We start from the raw sequence: 23849 nt of genomic DNA, 5'->3' as shown, positions 1-23849 counted from the left end.
CCCACCGCGCCTTGGCAGCGGCTGCCCCAAGCTTTAGCGCGTCCCTCAGCACGTAGTCCTGGACCTTGGAGTGCGCCAGTCTGCAACACTCGGTCGGGGTCAGTTCTTTCAGCTGGCAGACCAGCAAGTTGCGGGCAGACCAAAGAGCGTCTTTCATGGCATTGATGGTCCTCCAGGCGCAGTTGATGTTGGTCTCGGTGTGCGTCCCCGGAAACAGCCCGTAGAGCACGGAGTCCCGCGTCACGGATCTGCTCGGGACGAACCTCGACAAATACCACTGCATCCCCTCCAGACCTCCTGCGCACAGGCACACTCCAGAAGGAGGTGATCGACAGTCTCGTCCCCCCCGCAGCCACCTCGAGGGCAGCGTGCGGTGGCGCAGAGATTCCGGGCATGCATAAAGGATCTCACTGGCAGAGCCCCTCTCACCGCCAGCCAAGCAATGTCCTTGTGCTTGTTTGAAAGTTCTAGCAATGAGGCATTCTGCCAAACGACTTTGGCAGTCTGCGTGGGGAACCACACGACGGGATCCACCCTCTCCTTTTCCCGAAGGGTCCCGAGGATACTACGTGCTGACCACTGCCTGACGGCCTTGTGGTCAAAGGTGTTTCTTTTCAAAAATTTCTCCACGAAGGACAGGTGGTACGGGTCGGTCCAACTACTCGGAGCATTCCGCGGCAACGAGGCCAGGCCCGTCCTTCACAACACCGGGGACAGGTAGAACCTCAGTAAGTAGTGACACTTGGTGTTTGCGTACTGAGGATCTACGCACAGCTTGATGCAGCCGCACACAAAGGTAGCCGTCAGGGCGAGGGTGGCGTTCGGTACGCCCTTTCCCCCGTTTTCCAGGTCTTTGTACGTGGTGTCCCTGCGGACCCGGTCCATCCTCGACCCCCAAATGAAGAGGAAGATGGCCTGGGTGACTGCAGTGGCGCAGGTCCAAGGAATAGGCCAGGCCTGCGCCACATACGACAGTACCGAAAGCCCCTCGCACCTGACAACCAGGTTCTTACCCGCGATGGAGAGGGACCGGAGCGTCCACCTGCCCAGCTTCTGCTTCAATTTGGTGATACGCTCCTCCAAGTCTTAGTGCACACCCCAGCTCCACCAAACCAAACACCCAGCACCTTCAGGTAGTCTGTCCTGACGGTGAAGGGGACGAAGGAGCGGTCGTCCCAGTTCCCGAAGAACATGACCTCGCTCTTACCCCTATTGACTTTGGCACCCAAGGCCAGTTCAAACTGGCCGCAGATGTCCAACAGTCTACTCACCGACCGACGATCGGTGCAGAAGACAGCGACATCGTCCACATACAGGGAGGTTTTGACCTGAAGGTCTACGCTGCCTGGGATAGTCACGCCCTTCAAGCTCAAGTCCTTCCTGATGGATGCGGCGAAGGGCTCCACACAGCACACGAACAAGGCAGGAGAGAGCGGGCAGCCCTGCCTGACTCCAGATCTAACAGGAAAACTGTCTGATTCCCACCCGTTGATCGAGACTGCGCTAACGATGTTGGTGCAGAGCAACCGGATCCAATTGCGGATGCCCTCCCCAAACCCCAATTTGGAGAGGACGTCCCTCATGTAAGCACGAGAGACCCTGTCGAAGGCCTTCTCCTGGTCCAGGCTGACGAGGCAGGTGTCCACCCGCCTGTCCTGTACGTATGCGATCGTATCCCTGATGAGCGCGAGGCTCTCAGCGATCTTCCTGCCCGGCACAGCACAGGTTCGGTCAGGGTGAATCACTGACTCCATAACAGACCTGACCCGGTTGGCTATGACCTTGGCCAGGATTTTGTAGTCCACGTTCAAAAGTGAAATGGGACGCCAATTCTTAATTTCTTCCCTCTTCCCCCTTCCTCTTGTAAATGAGGGTGATGATGCCCTTCCTCATGGACTTGCACATTTCCCCTGCCCGAAGCTCACTATCGTACACCTCCAGCAGGTCCTGGCCGACCAGGCCCCACAGAGTGGAATACAGCTCGACTGGTAAGCCGTCGCTTCCGGGAGTCCTATTCCTCTGCAAGGACTTGAGAGCTCTGGTCAGCTCGTCCAGGGATATCGGCCGGTCCAGCCACTCCCTCGTGCCATCGTCCAAGACCTCCGTGATAGACGACAGGAACGACTCGGAGGCCGTGCTGTCTGTGGGCTTCGTGTCGTACAGTCCGGCATAGAAGGATCTGCTGATCCTCAAAATGTCGGGCCGAGACGACGTCACCGAGCTGTCGTCCTCCTTCAGCCGGCTAAGCACAGAGCTCTCTTTGTGCACCTTCTGAAAGAAGAAACGCGAGCACGTCTCGTCCCGCTCCACAGAGCGGACCCTGGACCGGAAGATTATCCGGGAGGCCTCTGCGACGAAGAGCGAGGCTTGCTGGCCCCTCACCTCGCGGAGGTCCTCCGTGACATCGACCCCCATCAACTGCAGAAGGAGCAGGTTCTGCACCCTTTTCTGGAGTCGCGACAGCTTTCCCCGCCTCTCTCTTGCCTTCTGAACACCCTTGAGGACAAAGAACCTGTTGATGTTCTCCTTCACCGTCTCCCACCAGTCGCCTGGAGACTCAGAGGGGTTTCACGGTTCTCCAACCGGCGTACTCCCTCTTAAGCTCCTCGACGTTCTCTGGGGTCAACAGAGTCGTGTTGAGCTTCCATGTCCCCTTGCCAGCTGGCTGGTCATCATGTAAGTGACAGTCGGCCAGCAGGAGGCAGTGGTCAGAGAAGAACACCGGCTCGACGCCGGTGGACCTGACCGAGAACGTCCGTGACACAAACAGGAAGTCTATCCTTGAGCGGATAGACCCGTCTGGCCGCGACCAGGTGTACCTCTGCTGCGCTCTGTCTGCAGGGGTGCTGAAGACATCGAGCAGCTTGGCGTCCTTCACCGTGCCCATCAGGAATCTGGACGTGACGTCCAGTTGACTCACCCCACCCGCTGTCCCCACGCCGGATCTTCCATCTGCATCAATGATGCAGTTGAAGTCTCCACCTAGGATGACCGGCCTGGACATAGCCAGCAGGGGTGGAAGCCACTGCATGACGGCCAACCGCTCACTCCGTACCGCTGGGGCGTACATGTTGATCAGCCTCAGGGGAGCGTTCCTATAGGTGATGTCAGCCACTAGGAGGTGCCCCCCCCCCCCCCCCACCACCTCCTGAACTTGAGAGATGGTGAAGTTGCGCCCCCGCAGCAGAATAGCTAGGCCCGAGGAGCGACAGTCGTTACCCCCCGACCAGATCGAAGGCCCACAGGTCCAGGCGCCGGACCATTTCCCGTACCTGCCGAGGTGTGGTATCCCGCACTCCTGCAGAAACAGGAGGTCCGCCTTGATGGTGGTCAGGTAGGCCAACGTGGACACACATCTTGCGGTTGACTTGACGCTGCGCACATTAATGCTCGCAACTCGTACCTCCATTGTGGGCAGTGACCGCAGTACCCTCCCCAAGTCCAAGGTCCAGCCCCTCCATCTGTCCCTTCATGCCCATTGCCCGGGCTAACTGCTGGACGCTGTCCGGGCTCAGGAAACCGTCCGTGCTGCCTTCCGGGTGGCATCCCCCCGTCAGGGGTGTGGAGGCAGGAGGGTCCGGCTCCGGGTCAGGCTGGGGAGGCGCTGTTTCCTCCTTCCCGCCTGGAAGTTCCGGGGGGCCCTCCAGTGCTCCAGCGGCACTTGACTGGGTGTCGGAGGGAGCCTCAGGACGCCTCCGTCACCTGGAAGCGGGGTGCTGCTTTCCTTCCCCCTTGAGATCTTTAACTTCTGCTTCGGGTGGGCCCTCTCCGAATTCCCCTCGTCAGAGGAGCTCTTATAACCCCCCTGTAGCTGCCTCTTCCCGCCTGATGGTTGCGGTTCCTGGGTCCGTCGATGCACCTTCCTCCTTGCTTTCCGGACTGTTGTCCACTCCCCTGGGTCGCCTGTCGCCGCCTCCATGGACTCCGGATTGTCGACGGGGATCGGAGCCTGCAGGGGTGCTTTGCTGGCCTCGGGCCCATCCTGCGGGGCTGGGCCCTCCTGCACGGCCTGGCCCTCCTGCACATTAGTGGGGTCCTTGCTGGGCCCTGGTGCCTTCCTCTCCTCCGGGGGGGGCTGGCCCCGCATTGCCCCTGCCGGCAACCTGGGCGTAGGTGGTCTCCCGCCGCGGGCATGCCCTATAGAGGTGGCCCGCTTCCCCGCAAAGGTTGCAGCTTTTCTCTTGTGGGCAATCCTTTGCAAGGTGTCCCTCCTCCCTGCAGTTCCTGCAGATGGTGGCTTTGCAGTCGGCCGCCACGTGACCTGACCTGCCACAGGCATGGCAGACTTTAGGTTGCCCTGCATAGGTCAGGTAGCCCTTGCTCCCGCCGATCGCGAAGCCTGACGGTGGGTATACAACATTCCCGCCCGCGCCCATCCTCAGCGTCACCTTGACCTGCCTCTTAGTCGTCCAGATGCCAAAGGGGTCCATGATGTCAGTTAGGTCCCCTTCCACCTTCACATACCTTCCGAGGAAGGTCAGGACATCAACTGCTGGCACATGCGGGTTGTACGTATGTACAGTCACCATACGGCTCCTCTGCGCTGGCATCACAAACAGCGGGACAGCGGTCAATACAGAGAGGGGGCCCTCACCTCCTTTCTCCTTGAAAACCTCCAGGAAGCGCTCGCAAAGCTTGGCGCTCCTGAAGGTCACGTCGTAAAAACCTCCTCCCGGGAAATCCTGCAGGCAGTAAATGTCCGCAGCAGCGAACCCACAACAGTCCAACAGGACCCTCTTCACGAAGAAGGTGCGGTCCACAGGTGCACCTTCATCCACCTTCTTTACAGAAACACGGATGGTGTTCCGGACCCCCTGACCTGGGGCACGAGCACTTGCCGCAGCCATTGGTGCAGGTTGGCTGCTCCCCCGAACCAGCGTTAGGCCGAAGCCAGCATTAAGATCCACCGGTTGCAAGGGTGCACAGCCAACCCGACGTCCTCCTTTCACTTCCAAGACAGCACTCTCCTTCTCTCGGTCCACGAGAGAGTGGTTCTTTATTTTGTTCCAGATGTAAGCTGGTTCACTGAGCTTGAAGGTTTGTTCCCAGATGTTTTGTCACCATTCTAGGTAATATCAACAATGAGCCTCCGACGAAGCACTGGTGTAATGTCCTGCTTTCTATTTATCTGGTTAGGTTTCCTTGGGTTGGTGATGTCATTTCCTGTGTTTTTTTCCCCCCCTCAGAGTATGGTAGATGGGCTCCAAATCAATGTGTTTGTTGATGGAGTTCTGGTTGGAATGCCATGCTTCTAGGAATTCTCGTGCATGTCTCTGTTTGGTTTGTCCCAGGATGGATGTGTTGTCCCAATCAAAGTCGTGTCCTTCCTCATCTGTATGTAACGATATGAGTGATAGTGGGTCATGTCTTTTTGTGGCTAGTTGATGTTCATGTATCCTGGTGGCTAGCTTTCTGCCTGTTTGTCCAATGTAGTGCTTGTCACAGTTCTGGCAAGGTATTTTGTAGATGACTTTCATTTTGCTTGTTGTCTGTGTGGGGTCAACAAGCAAACTCACATCCAAAAACTCAACCTGAGCTACAAATCTTCTCAAAACTCGCTAGCTAAGGGTACGTTGAGTCGACAAGGTTGAAAGATTTTGGCTCACCTGGGGAGGACACTGGAAATAATGATGTGTAGATTTTGTGGCCAGACTATTTTTTGTGAAAGACTATTATAATGCCAGTCTTACAATTGAAGGAAATCGTGACTCTTTCAGAACTAGGTAATGGACAAGCATAGTGGTCCTGGAGAAGTTCACAGAAATAATGGACAGATTGAACTGGGTGTTATCTGCACACGTGCAAAAGCTGCAGGGGAAGAGAAATTGATGCTGCAGATACCACTGCTTTCATCATCGGATAGTAGAGCCAAGTGTGAGTGATTCCACTGAACCGCTTAATAGTGATTAAGATTAGAGAAGGGAGGTACTCTTGGACCGTAGACAGGACGACACAAAGTAGTGCAGATCTGTGACATTGGTTTGGATTACTTTGTGGTAGGGATGGAAGCCTAACTGAAGAGACTTGGACATGGGCACACATTGTGAGGTGGTGTGGATTTCTCGGTTATTCGGGTTGAACGCCCTTGGCCATGATGATGGGATTTCATTGCAGGTCAGGCATAGTGAACTGGCTGATTGTTCTTCCTAAAGATAAAACTTTTCTGCTAATGCGTATACAGTTTTACTTTGAGGGGGCTTTTTTATTGTTTCCAAGATAAAAATTGTGCCTAATGTAATATTTAGTACTTAAATGCAACATGACTCAGGAAGCTTGGAATAGATTATACAGATAGGAAGATATAGTTAGCAAAATCACAGAAATCTGAAACAGCTACTGAAACGTTACGTTTGTGGATGCTGATCTGCTATCAAAACCAATTATATTGGTAGTAAGGAGAGCTGAATGCATGACAAATATGAGATCACCAACTATAGTATAAATTACCAACCATCGACACGATTGATAATGCAAAAATGTTATGGTCATGCACCCTGGGTCATGTTACTCAGTGAATTGGGCACGTGGAATCAAATGAGTTTTCCATGTCTTGCACAGTTCTTTCTTTAAAAGTTATTCCTTTTATTTTGACGTTGATAGTTTGTCTCAGGACATCATACAGACAGTGAAGCTAATTATAAACTTCCTTTCAAAAAAGGGATTTCGGTGGAAAGAAGACGGAGTTCCAGCCGACCAAGGCACCCTGATAATCGAGGGAAGACTGAGAAATCAGAAGAAGTTCCATCCTGTGGTTATCATAGTGAAGGTAAGGAAAGAAATCTGTCTAGAGCCCCAGTTGCAAAAGTGCTATAAATTGTAAGTGCAGTGCAGTGAGTGCTTGCAAATGAGGTGCTGCTCCTGTGCATGCTTCAGCCTTTCTGCCTTTCATGTCTGTAGGTGAAACCCTGAAAGAGAAGCAAGCCCCAAGAACTGGACCAAAACCACCTACTAGTAGATTAAAGGACTTCAGAGAAACCATGAGCAATATAATTCATAATCGACCTTCCCATAACCAAGACCCAAGTAACAGCAAATCATTGCCAGCAAAAATGGCAGACCGTATAGATAATGATGGTCTTCGAATGTCAGGTGGACAGTCACGAGACTGGGAAACAGAAAGCACCAGCAGTGAATCCAAATCAAGCTCATCAAGCAGGTCAAAAACCTACTCGTGGAAACCCAAACGAGAGGTTCTCAATATTGACAGCATTTTCACAAAAGAGAAAAGGAGAGTTCCACGTTACATGCAGTTAAATACACCATCCGAGGATGACATAAAGGATTATAACCACAATAAGACTGAAAGTTCAGTTGGAGCTGGAAGTGCTGCTTTGACATTGGACAACACCAAGAATGAAGGAAAAGGTGTAAACTTAAGTAATGACAGATATGAAAAGGCTGGGCATCCTGGTAGAAGTGTGCAACAAACAGGAATCCATAGATCGGCAGAAAATGAATGTTTCATTCAGAGAATGGAGTCCGGCTACGAGAGCAGTGAGCGCAATAGCAACAGTCCAATAAGTTTGGATGCTTCAGTTACTGATGGGATTCCTGGTGGAGTACAAAACTTGAGTACCAATCCTTTCAGGTAAATCAGTATTCCAGTTACTTACCGTTTTTTGATTGTTGGACCTGAAGATCATATTCCATTTTGCTTTACACTGTACGTTAAAATGGATGCTCCATCACAATGACTCTACATGTACAAACAGAATAAATTATACCACCTTAATATATCATAAAAATACAGCCTTGTTTTATGCCTGCTGTTTGACCTCCATTGGAATATTACACTTCTGTTTGCCTACAGCCTCGATTTGTTTTCACTTCCAATATACCAGTGATAATTGCTGTTATCTGATAGCCTAAGTGGACACGTGTATGGTACAGTGAATGTCAATTTCTTTGAAATATGGCATGTTCTGCTCTATTTATAGGGAAGCAAATGCCAAGAAACCCATCAGTTCTGGTCCTTCGTGGAAAACTGTTCCCAAGTCAAAGAGTAGCAATGCCTTACAGCAGGAATTGACAGCCTCGAAGAGCTGGCTGAACATGCAGCAAAGTTTCAGTAAGAAAATCTTTTGTATCATTATATTGTGCATCTTTTTTCAATGGAGGTAAATTGGATTGAAAGTGTACTGTGTTCTGCTTGCCTAGGATGTCATTACAAAATGGCATCAACTTTTTCCCCTTTTACTACTTTAAAAATTTTGAAGTTTTTTGTCAAATATTTCTGTTAAAAGGATTGTGTGTTATTTGTTTGAACATGCTTGCAGTTAGATGTTAAAACATTTCCTGATAGGCTTGACCATCTTTTTGTTGAAGAAATAACTATTGCTTGGGTGTTGCTTTTCTAAAATTTAAAAACGAAGCAATGTGTTCCGTGACTCATGATATGGACTCGTTGATTCCGCTCTGCTGAACAGTAGTTTTGAGAAAATGTGCCTATTGGAAAAATCCTTCCATTTCATCTCTTCAAACAATTGGTAATTTGTATTACATATTACTATATCTTTACAAGAATAGTGCAATGTTCTTCTAATGGGCCACAACCTGAGTTCTGTTTCAATAGCCAATGATTATGGAAAGCCTACTCTACTAAGGAATTGACTTATATGGGTTTGTTAATGCCAGCGGGAATTGTATCTCTGTCACCCGACAGAAGCTGACCTGATATGACCTTCAAGCATTTGTGTGTCTTGGTTTATCAGGAATTGGACTGAGTTGAATCAAGCTCATTTTGTTTTGTATCAAGAGGGAGGAGAAGCATCCAAATTGCTAGAGAAAACTAGAGAAACAGCACGTCATTTTGCCTTGGAACCCTACAACCCAATGGTCTCAATGTGGACCTTACAAGCTTCAAACTTTTCCCACCCCCAACCTAATCCCAAGACCAGCCCCACCTCCCTTCCCTGCCTCCTTGACATGTCTGTCTTCCCTCCTACCTATCCGTCCCTGTGTGTCTTCTTACTCACCAATCCCCATCCCAACCTGCATGTTTGCAGCAGCAGTGGGAGCGGTGAGAGCGAGGACCAGGGGCTGCTGAGAAGGTAAGTTCTTCATTTGGGCAGCGGAGCTGAGTGGGAGCAGTCAGTTGCGCTCTGGGAAGGTGAGTGAACTGATTATATTTGGGCAGTGGCTAAACCCAAGACACTGCACATGTAGGGTCTCCCACCCGCTCTCCTCTTATCAAAAAAAAGACTCTGTGCTGTGTTGATAAGGTAAGGTTTTTCTTTTTTATTTATCGTGCGCTGTTAAGTAGTGATTGGTAATTTTTTTTTCATTTCACCTTATCTATTGTTTGATATTATAGTAGGACTAAGCTAAGCTTAAGAGTAAAAATGACAGGAGATCCCAGACCCGTGTTATGCTCCTCTTGCTCAATGTGGGAGCTCAGGGATGCGGCTGATGTCCCTGACTCCTGCATGTGCAGGAGCTGTGTCCAGGTGTGGCTTTTGTTAGACCACATGATGGCTCTGGAGCTGCAGATGGACTCACTTTGGAGCATCCACGATGCTGAGGATAGCATCTTTAGCAAATTGGTCACACTGCAGATTAGGATTGCTGAGGGAGAAAGGGAATGGGTGACCAGAAGCCAGTGTAGCTGTCCCATGTGGTCATCTCTCTCCAAAACAGATGTGCTGTTTTGGAAACTGCTGGGGGAGATGGCTCACCAGGAGAAGGCAGCAGTAGCTAGGTTCATGGCACCGTAGCTGGCTCTGCTGTACAGAAGGGCGGGAAAAAGAGTGGAAGGGCTATAGTCCTAGGGGATTTAATTGTAAGGGGAGTAGATGGGCGGTTCTGTGGTCAAAAACAAGACTGTCGAATGATATGTTGCCTCCCAGGTGCATGGGTCAGGGATGTCTCAGATCAACTGCAGGATATTCTGAAGGGGGAGGGTGAACAGCCAGCTGTTGTGGTGCATATAGGCACCAATAATATAGGTAGTAAACGGTATGAGGTCCTAGAAGCAAAATTTAAGGAGTTAGGAGCCAAGTTTAAAAAGTAGGACCTCAGAGGTAGTAATCTCTGGATTGCTACCAGTGTCACGTGCTAGTCAGAGTAGAAATGAAAGAATAGGCAGTATAAATGAGTGGCTTGAGAGATGGTGCAGGAGGGAGGGGTTCAGATTTATGGGACATTGGGACCAGTTCTGGGAGAGGTGGGTCTATTAGAAATCGGACGGTCTACACCTGGGCAGGACTGGAACCAATGTCCTTGGATGCGCTTTTGTTAACGCTGTTGGGGAGGGTTTAAATTAATGTAGCAGGGAGCTGGGAACCAGCTGAGGAGGTTAGTGGACAGAAAAGAGGTAATAACTAAAGCCTGTAAGAAACTAGATAATGAAGTCAGTGTGAGTAAGGGGAAGAGTAGGCAAAGTGACAGGTGGTCTGAGACGCATTTGTTTTAATGCAAGAAGCATAGCAGGTAAGGCAGATGAACTTAGGGCTTGGATTAGTACCTGGGACGGTGATGTTATTGCTATTACTGAGACTTGGCTGAGGGAAGGTCATGACTGGCAACTAAATATCCCAGGATCTAGATGCTTCAGGCGGGATAGAGATGGAGGTAAAAGGGGTGGAGGAGTTGTGTTACTGGTCAAAGAGGATATCACAGCTGTACTGAAGGAGGGCACTATGGAGGACTCGAGCAATGAGGCAATATGGGCAGAGCTCAGAAATAGGAAGGGTGCGGTAACAATGTTTGGGCTGTACAAGAGGCCTCCCAACAGCGAGCGTGAGATACAGGTACAAATATGTGGATAGATTATGGAAAGATGTAGGAGCACCAAGGTGGTGTTTTATTTTTCCCAATATTGACTGGAATTCACTTAGTGTTAGGGGTTTAGATGGATCAGAATTTATACGGAGCATCCAGGAGGGTTTTCTAGAGCAAAATGTAAATAGTCCAACTTGGGAAAGGGCCATACTGGACCTGGTATTGGGCAATGGGCCTGGCCAGGTGGCTGAAGTTTCAGGAGGGGATTACTTTGGGAAGAGTGATCACAATTGTGTAAGTTTTAGAATACTCATGGACAAAGATGAGAGTGGTCTCAAAGGAAGAGTGCTAAATTGGGTGAAGGCCAACTCTCGCAAAATTTGTGGGGAATGTGGATTGGGAGCACATGTTTGAGGGTAAATTCACATTTGATATGTGGGAGGATTTTAAAGAGATGTTGATTAGAGTGCAAGACAGACATGTCCCTGTGAAAATGAGGGATAGAAAGGGCAAGATTAGGGAACCATGGATGACAGGTGAAATTGTGAGACTAGCAAAGAAGAAAAAGGAAGCATACATAAGGTCTAGGCAACTGAAACCAGACGAAGCTTTGGAAGAATATCAGGAAAGTCGGACCAATCTGAAATGAGGAGTTTAGAAGGCTAAAAGGGGTCATGAAATATCTTCAGCAAACAGGGTTAAGGAAAATCCCAAAGCCTTTTGTTCGTACGTAAGGAGCAAGAGGGTAACTAGAGAAAGGGTTGGCCCGCTCAAAGACAAAGGAGGGAAGTAATGCGAGAAGTCAAACAAAATGAGTGAGATTCTTAATGAGTACTTTGCATCGGTATTCACCGAGGAGAGGGACATGATGGATGTTGAGGTTAGGGATAGATGTTTGATTACTCTAGGTCAAGTTGGCATAAGGAGGTGAGAGGTGTTGAGTATCCTAAGAAGGCATTAGGGTCACCAGTCCCCAGGTCCGGTTGGGATCTATCCCAGGTTAGTGAGGGAAGTGAGAGAGGAAATAGCCAGGGCCTTAACAGATATCTTTGAGCATGGGTGAAGTCCCAGAGAATTGCTAATGTTGTCCCCTTGCTTAAGAAGGGGAGCAAGGATAACCAGGTAATTATAGATTGGTGAGCCTGACATCAGTGATGGGGAAGCTGCTGGAGAAGATACTGAGGGATAGGATCTATTTTAATTTGGAAGAAAATGGGCTTATTAGTGATAGAAAGTATGGTTTTGTGCAGGGAAGGTCATGTCTTACCAACTTGGTAGAAATCTTTGAGGAAGTAACAAAATTGATAGATGAGGGAAGGGCTGTAGATGTCATATACATGGACTTCAGGAAGGTGTTTGATAAGGGTCCCCATGGTAGGCTGAAGGAGAAAGTGAAGTCGCATGGGGTCCTGGGTATACTCACTAGTTGGATAGAGAACTAGCTGGGCAACAGGAGACTGTTGTAGTGGAAGGGAGTTTCTTAAAATGGAGACCTGTGACTAGTGGTGTTCCACAGGGATCCGTGCTGGGACTACTGTTGCTTGTGATATACATAAATGATCTGGAGGAAGGTATAGATGGTCTGATTTAGCAAGTTTGTAGATGACACTAAGATTGGTGGAGTAGCAGATAGTGAAGGGGACTGTTGAAGAATGCAGCAGAATATAGATAGATTGGAGAGTTTGGCGGAGAAATGGCAGATGGAGTTCAATCCAGGTGCAAGGTGATGCATTTTGGAAGATCCAATTCAAGAACAAACTATATGGCAAATGGAAAAGCCGTGGGGACAATTGATGCACAGAGAGATTTGGGTGTTCAGGTCCTCTGTACCCTGAAGGTGGCAATGCCGGTTGATAGAGTGTTCAAGATGGCATCCGGCGTGCTTTCATTCACCGGATGGCGTATTGAGTACAAGAGTTGGCAGGTCATGTTCCCGTTGTATAGGACTTTGGTTTGACCACATTTGGAATACTGCATACAGTTATGATTGCCACATTACCAAAGGGATGTGGATGCTTTGGAGAGGGTGCAGAGGAGGTTCACCATGGTGTTGCTTGGTATGGAGGGCGCTAGCTTTGACGAGAGGTTGAGTAGATTTGGATTATTTACGTTAGAAAAATGGAGGTTGAGGGGGGACCTGATTGAGTTCTACAAAATCATGAGTAGTATAGACAGGGTGGATAGCAAGAAGCTTTTTCCCAGAGTGGGGTCTCAATTACTAGGGGTCACGATTTCGAGGTGAGAGGGGAAATGTTTAAGGGAGATATGCATGGAAAGTTCTTTACACGGTGGGTGCCTGGGACGCATTGTCAGCGGGCACAATAGCGCATTTAGGATGTATCTTGACAGCTACATGAATGGGCAGGGAGCAGTGGAATACAGATCCTTGGAAAATAGGCGACAAGTTTAGATAGAGGATCTGAATCAGCGCAGGCTTGGAGGGCCGAAGGGCCTGTTCCTGTTCTGTAATTGTCTTTGTTCTTTGTTCCTACCTACACTCACTACACCTTTTACCAGCTTCATCTCTGCCTCCTTGACCCGTCCGTCTTTCCACCTCTCTGCTCTACTATCCACCTTCTATCACCGACCCCCTCCTCTTTATTTCAGAGCCCTCTTCCCCTCCCCCCATTTCTGAAGAAGGGTCCAGACCTCAAACATCAGCGTCCCTGGCCTGCTAATGTTCCTCCAGCTCCACGCTTTGTTATCCCAAATTGACTTCATGTCTTGTTCCAGCGCAACAGGATGATGCTGTGTCATCACTTGCCCTTTTTGCATTTATCAAATGTTCTTTTAACCAACGGTGATATTTACAGCAGTTCATGATTTTGACCAGACTTTTCATGACATACTGAAGTTGCATGTACTCATGACAGCTACCAGGACATCCGTAGGGATTGAGTTCAACAATCTCTGTAACATACGTGATCCAGCACACGTCATTTAACCCAATCAACCCATGCTGCCACTTGTGCTCCACTCAAGCCTCCCCTTATCTGTTTTCACCTATCAATACAATCTTGCTTCCTGATGTTTATTTTGCTTTTTCTCAAACGCATTTGTAATCCGGTCTTCTGGGTTTGTGCACTTTGAATTGTTAAAATCACTTGTATGGCACAGCAGTTACACCAATTGTGTTTTTACTCTGCTCCCCCCTTCTCTCTCTTCTCTTCTCCCCCCGCCTCCCCAACATACGACATATTTCCAGAATTCCGTTGTTAGTCTTATGGTCCGTAGTGCTGCTGCTTCTTTAGCCACGTCACCTTTGAGATACATCAAATGCCAGGAAATTGCTTGTACGTTAATGTGGTCAGCTTGTACTACTGAAACAAACCAGCCACAAATGATATGAACGTAGAATGTTACCAGAGCTAAGTACTTTAGTTCCTCAACTTCATTCAGGCCACCCTACTGGTAGGATGTGTACAACTTAGTTTGGACCTAACTCCTGCATTTAAACTTGAAGTTGATTGCCAGGCTAACAGGAAAGATAGTTGTAGTGTGGCTGCACTGTGGTGCTGTTCTAGTGGCTCCACTTGACATAGCTGCTGTTCACTGCATACATAAAACATACAAGTATTTTTCAACTTTGAGAAGTATATCCTGTGCTTTGTCTTGTGTCAACTAAATTATAGCTCCTTAATCGTTTAGTTCGAAATTATTATTCTGATCCCCCAGTTACTGAAATTTTGACTATAATAATTTTCGTTCAATTTTTAACAACGTATACTGTATAAATTCTGTGCAAAGCCATACCTGTTGCTGTGTCTGTTGACAAAAACAGAAGTTGCTGGAAAAGCTGTCAGCATCTGTGAAGAAAAAATGAATGTTAATGTTTTGGGCCTGTTTCTGTTAATCCTCCTGATATGCCACAGCTGCCCCCAGAGTTAGTATTCACTGACATGACTACTTTGCTAAGCCGCTCACACTGTCCCAAATCTGCCCAGATTCCTGGATGGTGCTGGTTGATGTTTAATTGGTCTTTGTTTTTGCCAGCCAGGCCCTACAGTCACAGAACTGGATTAGTGAGTAATTTACTGCAAAAGACACATGCACCATCTAGTGGTGGTGAATTCCTACAGCAAGTGCCTCTACTTCATTGAGACCACACTTCATCCACTGAGCATCTTAGAGGAGAATGCAGCAATTGTATCTTAGTGAAAGTCACTTGTGTGGAAGTTGTTTTAAGTATTTGAAAGCTTTATTCACCCATTGATTGATCTTGGAGTCAGGAACATCGCTGGGTAGCATGTTGCAGCCTGTTCTGTTGTTCATTTCATCAGAATAACAGGATTTCTAACATGTAACCAATGAACAAACTCTGCGACTTGCCACAGCAGCTACTCAAAAATATTAGCTCATAGCTGGATATGAGAAAGTTATATTTTGCATTCGGGCTGTAGTGCCTGTCATGTTTGGACTTCAGAGAGATATAGTTGCTCATAAGATGGTTTGGGGTTGCTCGAGAGATGAGCAGGAATCCAGCATCACAAACATCTGGGCTGACCTTTGAAGTGGCCTCAAAGATTTCCTGAACATTTTGTTTCTATCAGAACTTCTGAAAAAGTCAATCTTTGTGCTACCATACACTGATATGATTTACCTCCAATCTACTTTCACACTGCCCTGCATGGCTAATGAGGTGGATATTGCAGCAGGTTTGAAGTGGTTTCATAATGGTGGTTGTAGGAAATGAGATTCTGCAAATCTGTCAACAGATGGAGCGTTCAAGCTAATGTCTGGTGTGATCTGTAGCAATTTTTTTTTGTTTAAGTGGTACTAATGTTATACATTGACATGCAAGTCATACCTCAATTAAATGGCATTGATATGTATAATTTTTATCTGTAATTTCCTCCCTATTTTTTATTCCTCCTTGCTGTCATTAATCCTCCTCCCATTCTCACACCCACCACTGCCAAAGATTTATTGCAGATTTTCACTGCTTTTCATTTCAATAAAGTAAATCTGAAAAGTTTTTAGGACCCTTCAGTTCTGCTTTTTTTAAAAAAGTACAAAACAGAAGCAGAGTTTCAGGGTAAATGAATGATCATTTAGACAGAGATGAGGGGGAAAGAAAATAGTTTCCTTTAATGTCACAGAAAGTAGGAACTGCCGATACTGGAGAATCTGAGATAACACGGTGTGAAGCTGGATGAACACAGCGCGCCAAGCAGCATCAGAGGAGCAGGAAAGCTTGATGTTTCGGGTCGGGACCCTTCTTCAGAAACATCAAGCTTTCCTGCTCCTCTGATGCTGCTTGGCGTGCTGTGCTCATCCAGCTTCACACCATGTTATCTCAGTTTCCTTTAATGTTCTTATTTGGAACAGATACCCAAACTATTGCTGGATATCCTCAGCAACTAAAAGCATTCTGCTTTATAGCTTTAATGGCTGACTTTCTGGTTTCTAGTGATTATTTACACTGTAGTCATTCCTGAAATAAAACCGGTTTGGGTGTTGTTGGAACTTAGCAAGGAGCTGGAAAATTATGCAGGAAAGCCACAAACTGGAAAAAACCAGCGAAGCTGCTAAGCACTTTGAGCGTCACCAAGTGGGGTGTGTGTGTGTGTGTGTGTGTGTGTGTGTGTGTGTGGACCAAAAGTATGCAGAATCCAGAGAGTTCCTCCCAACTCAAACACCAGCTGCCCTACCTGAAGGTCGGCATCTGGAGCTCCAGGATTAGCCTAGACAACCACCATAGAATCCAAACCCCTGGAGTGGAAGCAAGTCATCCTCAACCTTTGGGACTGCCAGTGAAGATGATGATATTGGATGGATAGGGCAAGTTCTCAGTCTGTCTTAGCCTTAAATGCATTCCATGACAGGACATGCATAACCTGGTGAGGTAAGGATTTCCAAAGATTTACAACCTTTTGAGTATAGCATTTTACACAAAACATGAACACAATTTATTTTTCAATAACTGAACCAGTTTCTGACTTGACTAAAATTGTTTGAAACATGTTGTACTGTATTCACGCAAAAAGAAAATTTCAGTGATAAATCTGCTGGGATGTGTTTACTACATGTTGACGTTCTGTTTCATGCACCATCCATGACCCTGAATTGTTGAATATTGGCCAGCGGTTTTTGGTGGTTGATCATTTTCCTACAGGAGCAATTCAGTAGCTGCTTCAGACAAATGATCAGTATAATTGACAAGAAAACAAGTCTGTTCTTCCCACAAATATTTTGTACCAGAATCTAACACCGTGCCCATGGATGGGTCACTTAAACCAGTAACGTGTTGTGGCCTTAGGACCGGTCAGAGTATTTTGCAATGATGGCAGTCTTTGCTGACCGTCTTTAGCTATCAATTTAAACAACTAAAATCATCATTAATTTTGCTGGGTGATGATGTTAGTGTACATCAAATAGGTTAGGCCACTTAAAGTTCTCATTTTATTTTGCATTTGCTAGCTTAATACTGCTGAGCGGCAACATTTAATTTAAATACATTAAATCCATGTTTTCCTCCACTCACCTGTCACAATTACATTAGGGAAACCAAGCGGAGGCTTGGGGACCGCTTTGCAGAACACCTCCGCTCAGTTCGCAACAAACAACTGCACCTCCCAGTCGCAAACCATTTCCACTCCCCCTCCCATTCTCTAGATGACATGTCCATCATGGGCCTCCTGCAGTGCCACAATGATGCCACCCGAAGGTTGCAGGAACAGCAACTCATATTCCGCCTGGGAACCCTGCAGCCTAATGGTATCAATGTGGACTTGACCAGTTTCAAAATCTCCCCTTACCCCACCGCATCCCTAAACCAGCCCAGTTCATCCCCTCCCCCCACTGCACCACACAAACAGCCCAGCTCTTCCCCTCCACCCACTGCATCCCAAAACCAGTCCAACCTGTCTCTGCCTCCCTAACCTGTTCTTCCTCTCACCCATCCCTTTCTCCCACCCCAAGCTGCACCCCCATCTACCTACTAACCTCATCCCACCTCCTTGACCTGTCTGTCTTCCCTGGACTGACCTATCCCCTCCCTACCTCCCCACCTATACTCTCTCCACCTATCTTCTTTTCTCTCCATCTTCGGTCCGCCTCTCCCCCCCCTCCCTATTTATTCCAGTTCCCTCTCCCCATCCCCCTCTCTGATGAAGAGTCTAGGCCCGAAACGTCAGCTTTTGTGCTCCTGAGATGCTGCTTGGCCTGCTGTGTTCATCCAGCCTCACATTTTATTATCTTGGATTCTCCAGCATCTGCAGTTCCCATTATCTCTGTCACAATTACTGGTGTGTTCTGGTGCAGCAGCTATTTGGCCCATCATGTCTGCGCCAGCTCTGCATTATGACTTTGTGCCTTTTCCCTGTATCATTATACTTTTGTTTCAATTTAAATAACACCTTGAATGCCTTAATTGAATCTGACTCCAGCACTTTCAGGCAGTGTGACCTGATCCACTCCATGTCAAAGAAAGTTTTTTTTCATATCATATTTGCTTCTTTTGCAGATCACTTTGCATCTACATCTTGGCCTTGATGCTTTTGAATGGGAAAAATAATATATACATAAACAAATCTGTATTGTTTTATTCGTCATTTGTTAAATCTGCTTCACATAGGTGAAAACTACGGTCATCCTGTGCGAAGTGAATTGGATGAGTTGGAAGAGGAGATTAAGAGGAAAACTAAAGAAGAGGAGCTAAGAAGAAAGAAACTGAGGGAAAAGGAAGCAACTATGGTATTCAATCCCCGACCAAGCAAATTCATGGATTTAGATGAGCTACAAAATCAAGGTGTGTTTGACAGGCGGTTGGGGTGGTGGTGTGTAGTGGAAAGAGGAAGTGTCAAGCTGGCAGGCACATAAGGTCTTGGGCCTGTATTGGCTGGGGGAGGGGGAGTGTTGAGATTTCGTCAGAGGTCTAGGTAATAAATGAAGCCATCAGTTGTGAGTTGGACATCAGATTAGTAGTTACCAGAAATTAGTCACCTTTTAATCCTCCTAGCATGAGCTGCTATGAAGCAGAAGTGAGCACTCCAAATTATCCAACTTTATTGGGCAATTTAAGAGGATTCCAAGAGTATGGAAATTACTCATCAAAAAATTCAATTGCCCAAACAATTTATACAATGTCAACTGTGTGGAGATTCAGCATGGTCCTGACACATAACTCCAGTCGACGCTGCTCCATAACTCTAGCCAATGTATTTTACTGTCTTAAGTGAACTAACCCACGAAATTAATTAATTCTTTTTGTGATTGATTATTAAACCATTATCATCAACATAATTGTATCAATCCTGTACTGTCTGTGTATCCCCACCCACTTATTGAAAGGATCTATAAAATAGGGAAGGACTTGCTGTTGGGTTCTTTTCACTAAACTCGAAGAGAAGAGAGCTTAGTGAGCGGGACTCAAATATCTGAAAAAATAACATGCTAGCTTTTAAAATTTTCTCAAATATGAAAGGCTCAGTAAGTTCCTACGTTGCTATAAAATAGCAATGTTAAGTTGGTTAAATGCGAATCTGAAATATAAGAGGAAAATATGAAATATTTTTAAAAATACGAGAATATATATATAAAAATATAAGGACTACTTTACATAGCAGTGTCATATTGGTGCTTCCTCGGGGGTGCATAGACAATCATTTGAAATTCGCTTTGTTGTTTGTTTAAGTTCCTCTATTTTCACATTTAAATGATCATAGGTGCACGTGAAAATACAAATGAGCAGCATTGGTTTACATCACAGTTAGAATGCAGGCCTATCTAACCTTACTATATGTCTACTATTATACTGTCTCAACTTGAGTCATATGAATAGCTGCATACAGGAAAAGCACAAGAATAAATTGAGCTTCAAACTTAAAATCACTTTTTTCTGCCTCACATTTTGCACTATTACTGGAGCTCTTCTTTCTTAATTCTGTTTTTCAGCCTTACAAAATATGTTCCTTCCTTCTCACTGTGAATAATTTCATTTTAATAGTGCTGATGCTAATTTGATTTTCTGATAGCACTGTTGAAATGTCGATATCTACTAACACATCAAAAGATGTGCTTATGTTCCAAGACTACAGCTGCTGCATTCTTTTGCTGATCAAGCTAGCACAAATAAGTTTGCAGACCTTCCAAGATTATTGTTCCAAGGAACCTTCTGGATCTTTGAGTGTACTACTTTACACTAAGCAAATAGGGGAGGCAGCGGCATTATGGTAATGTAACTTGACTAGTAATCCAGAGTCCCTGAAAATGTTCTGGGGATATTGTCTGTAAAAACCACATCCATTTAGAAGGAAATCTGCTGTCCTTACCTCGTCTGGCCTACCTGTGACTCCAAACCTATATTCCTTATCAGCTGCGTGGCCGCACAGTCGCTCTGACAGATTGTGCACACCAATGCATGTGCTGAACTATTGACTTCTGGTTTTTGTTTTCCTATTCATTTGTGAGATGTGCACGTCGCTGGCTGGCGAGCATTTCTTGCCCGTCCCTAGTTGCCCGTGAGAAGGCGGTGGTGAGCTGCTTTCTTGAACTGCAGTCCATCTGCTGTAGGTTGACCCATAATGCCATTAGAGAGGCAATTCCAGGATTTTGACCCAGCGACAGTTATGGAACGGCGATACATTTCCATATCAGGGTGGTGAGTGGCTTGGAGGGGAACTTGGAGGTGGTGGTCCCAATATCCGATGCCCTCATCCTTCTAGATGGAAGTGGTCGTGGGTTTGGAAGGTGCTGTTTGTGGATCTTGTAGCTAGTACACACTGCTGCTACTGAGCGTTGATAGAGGGAGTGGGTGCCAGTGGATGTAGTGCCAATCAAGTGGCTGCTTTGTCCTGGGTGGTGTCAAGCTTCTGGAGTGTTGTTGGGGCTGCACTCATCCAGCAAATGGGGAATATTCCATCACAGCCCTGACTTGTACCTTGCAGGTGGTGGACAGGCTTTGAGGAGTCAGGAGGTGAGTTACTTGCCGCAGTATTCCTAGTCTCAGGATTGCTGTTGTTGCCACTGTCTTTATTTGGTGAGTTCAGTTGAGTTCTTGGTCAATGATAACCCCCAGCATGTTGATAGTGGAAGATTCAGTGATGGCAACACCATTGAATGTCAAGGGATAGTGGTTAGATTGTCTCTTTTTGGTGATGGACATAGGCTGGCATTTGTGTGGTGCAAATATCACTTGTCAGCCCAAGCCTGGATATTGTCCAGATCTTGTTGCATTTGAACACTGACTGTTTCAGTACTGAGGAGTCACGAATGGTGCTGAATATTGTGCAATCATCAGCAAACATCCCCACTTCTGGCCTTAAGATAGAGGGAAGGTCATTGATGAAGCAGCTGAAGATGGTTGGGGCGAGAACACCATCCTGAGAAACTCCTGCAGAGATATCCTGAAGCTGAAAAGATTGACCTCCAACAACTACGACCATATTCCTATGTGTCAGCTATGACTCCAACCACCAGAGAGTTTGTCCCCTGATATGCATTGATTGTAGTTTTGCTAGGGCTGCTTGATGCCACACTTGGTGGAATGTAGCCTTGATGTCAAGGGCAGTCACTCTCACCTCACCTCCCTTCTGGAATTCAGCTCTTCTACCCATTTGAACCAAGGCTGTAATGAGGTCAGAAGCTGAGAAGCTTTGGTGGAACTCAAACTGGGCGTGACTGAGCAGGTTTATTACTTCTGGTTTCAGAAATCTCTTGAGTATGGACCTTGGAAGTCTGTGCAGAAGGAAACAAATCACCTGTGGTAGTACCTTCAGGAAGTATTTTATAATGAGTCATTATAAATACTTCCTTCAGGAAGTATTTTATAATGAGTCATTATACCCTGGGATGACCCGGGTACTTAAGGAGGTGGCTCTGGAAATCATGGATGCATTGGTAATCATTTTCCAATGTTCTGTAGATTCAGGATCAGTTCCTGTGGATTGGAGGGTGGCTAATGTTGTCCCAATTTTCAAGAAAGGAGGGAGAGAGAAAACAGGAAGTTATAGACCAGTTAGCCTGACGTCTGCGGCGGGAAAAATGCTGGAGCCAATTATAAAAGATGAAATTATGACTCATTTGGATAGCAGTAACAGAATAGGTCAGAGTCAGCATGGATTTACGAAGGGGAAATCGTGCTTGACTAATCTTCTGGAATTTTTGGAGGATGTAAATAGGAAGATGGACAAGGGAGAGCCAGTGGATGTAGTGTACCCGGACTTTCAGAAAGCCTTTGATAAAGTCCCACACAGGAGATTAGTGAGCAAAATTAGGACACATGGTATTGGGGGCAAAATACTGACTTGGATTGAAAATTGGCTGGCTGACAGGAAGCAAAGAGTAGAGATAAACGGGCCCCTTTCGGAATGGTAGGCGGTGACCAATGGGGTACTACAAGGTTCGGTGCTGGGACCGCAGCTGTTTACAATATATTATTAATGATATAGATGAAGGCATTAAAAGTAATATTAGCAAATTTGCTGATGACACAAAGCTGGGTGACAGTGTGAAATGTGAGGAGGATGTTATGAGAATACAGGGTGATTAGACAGGCTCGGTGAGTGGATGGATGCATAGCAGATGCAGTTTAATGTGGATAAATGTGTGGTTATCTACTTTGGTGGCAAGAACAGGAAGGCAGATTACTTCTCTAAATAGAGTCAAGTTAGGTAAAGGGGAAGTACAATGAGATCTAGGTGTTCTTGTACATCAGTCAATGAAAGCAAGCATGCAGGTAAAGCAGGCAGTGAAGAAAGCTAACGGCTTGCTGGCCTTCATAACAAGAGGAATTGAGTATAGGAGCAAAGAGGTCCTTCTGCAGCTGTACAGGGCCCTGGTGAGACTGCACCTGGAGTATTGCGTGCAGCTTTGGTCTCCAAATTTGAGGAAGGACATTCTTTCTATTGAGGGAGTGCAGCATAGGTTCACGAGGTCAATTCCCTGAATGGCGGGACAATCATGTGTTGAAAGATTGGAGCGACTGGGCTTGTATACAGATTAGAAGGATGAGAGGGGATCTGATTGAAACGTATAAGATTATTAAGGGATTAGACAATCTGGAGGCAGGAAACATGCTTCCGCTGATGGGTGAGTCCAGAACCAAAGGACACAGTTTAAAAATATGGGGTAGACCATTTAGAACAGAGTTGAGGAAAAAAGTCTTCACCCAGAGAGTGGTGTATATATGGAATGCTCTGCCCCAGAAGGCAGCGGAGGCCAAGTCTCTGGAGATTTCCAAGAAAGAAATGGATAGAGTTCTTAAAGATAGTGGAATCAAGGGTTATGGGGATAAGGCAGGAACTGGATACTGATTGGGGATGATCAGCCATGATCATAATGGATGGTGGTTCGAAGGGCCAAATGGCCTACTCCTGCATTTGTTGTCTCTTGTCTTTATATTGAATTGCCTCATGGTGTATTTGCTGCTAATCTGCAGCTGTTTGAAGTTGCATATCCCTATAAACCACACAGGACTATCCATTTAAAATGAGATGACATGAGATTGAGTTCACCAAATTGTTGCTGTTGTTTCAGATTGAGTTCAGTTGCTTTTTGGTGAGAGATGTTTTCTGCTCCAGGTGAAAACAGCAATCTGAAATTACTATCTTTTTCAAACATCAAAGTAATTGACAGTTAAGATCGAGAAAAATCCAAGATGGCATGCCTTTATTAATGATAAAATATAAATAAAATTGTTGATTTGAAAGTGTAAGTTGTGTAACAAATTTCTGTAACTGCAAAATGTTCATAATACTCAGCAAACGTTCTTTAAACAAGTGCGTGTTAAAAGATAAACTTGCTGTTGCTTCTGCAGGGAAGACTGACAAGTTTGAGAGGTCATTGCAGGAGGTAGACTCTTTATTAGAACAGTCTTTCCGCCTTGAACAAAAGGATGACTTGGCTGCAGCGCTCAGTCTCTGCAATGAAGCTGTGTGTAAGTAAGCCTAACTGCCTCTGCTGCTCGCAGACTAAATTACTCTGCTAACCAGTTCTGATATTTACTCACTAAAAGCTTTTAATTTAGCTAGAAACTGAAGCAAAACCTGCCAGTTACTCACTACTTCTTTCTATGCATGTCCTGTTCCTATTTCGAAATTAGTTCCATAAATGTCAAAATTGGCTTGAAATTATTTCACAATTTTTATTTTTAAGATAGTAATATAATGCGCATCAATTTCTAAATTTTA

At 46.3% G+C, this 23849-nt stretch overlaps 1 protein-coding gene across 11 annotated transcripts in view; it reads left to right on the top strand.

Moving 5' to 3' along the window:
• LOC125467583 (inactive ubiquitin carboxyl-terminal hydrolase 54-like) overlaps window positions 1-23849 on the top strand; it is a 124101-nt gene that overhangs the window by 83633 nt on the left and 16619 nt on the right. For 10 of the 11 annotated variants that reach the window (XM_059640322.1, XM_059640328.1, XM_059640327.1 and 7 more), the window contains 5 exons: window positions 6659-6766; window positions 6898-7588; window positions 7938-8068; window positions 18296-18469; window positions 23477-23596. In XM_059640322.1, the coding sequence (XP_059496305.1) occupies window positions 6659-6766; window positions 6898-7588; window positions 7938-8068; window positions 18296-18469; window positions 23477-23596 (1224 nt within the window). The remainder of the gene's footprint in view (window positions 1-6658; window positions 6767-6897; window positions 7589-7937; window positions 8069-18295; window positions 18470-23476; window positions 23597-23849) is intronic. The other variant, XM_059640331.1, reaches the window with a different exon arrangement.

Source organism: Stegostoma tigrinum, chromosome 37 (assembly GCF_030684315.1).
Source record: "Stegostoma tigrinum isolate sSteTig4 chromosome 37, sSteTig4.hap1, whole genome shotgun sequence".
NCBI lineage: Eukaryota > Metazoa > Chordata > Chondrichthyes > Orectolobiformes > Stegostomatidae > Stegostoma > Stegostoma tigrinum.
This window is presented reverse-complemented; position numbering and strand designations above follow the sequence as displayed.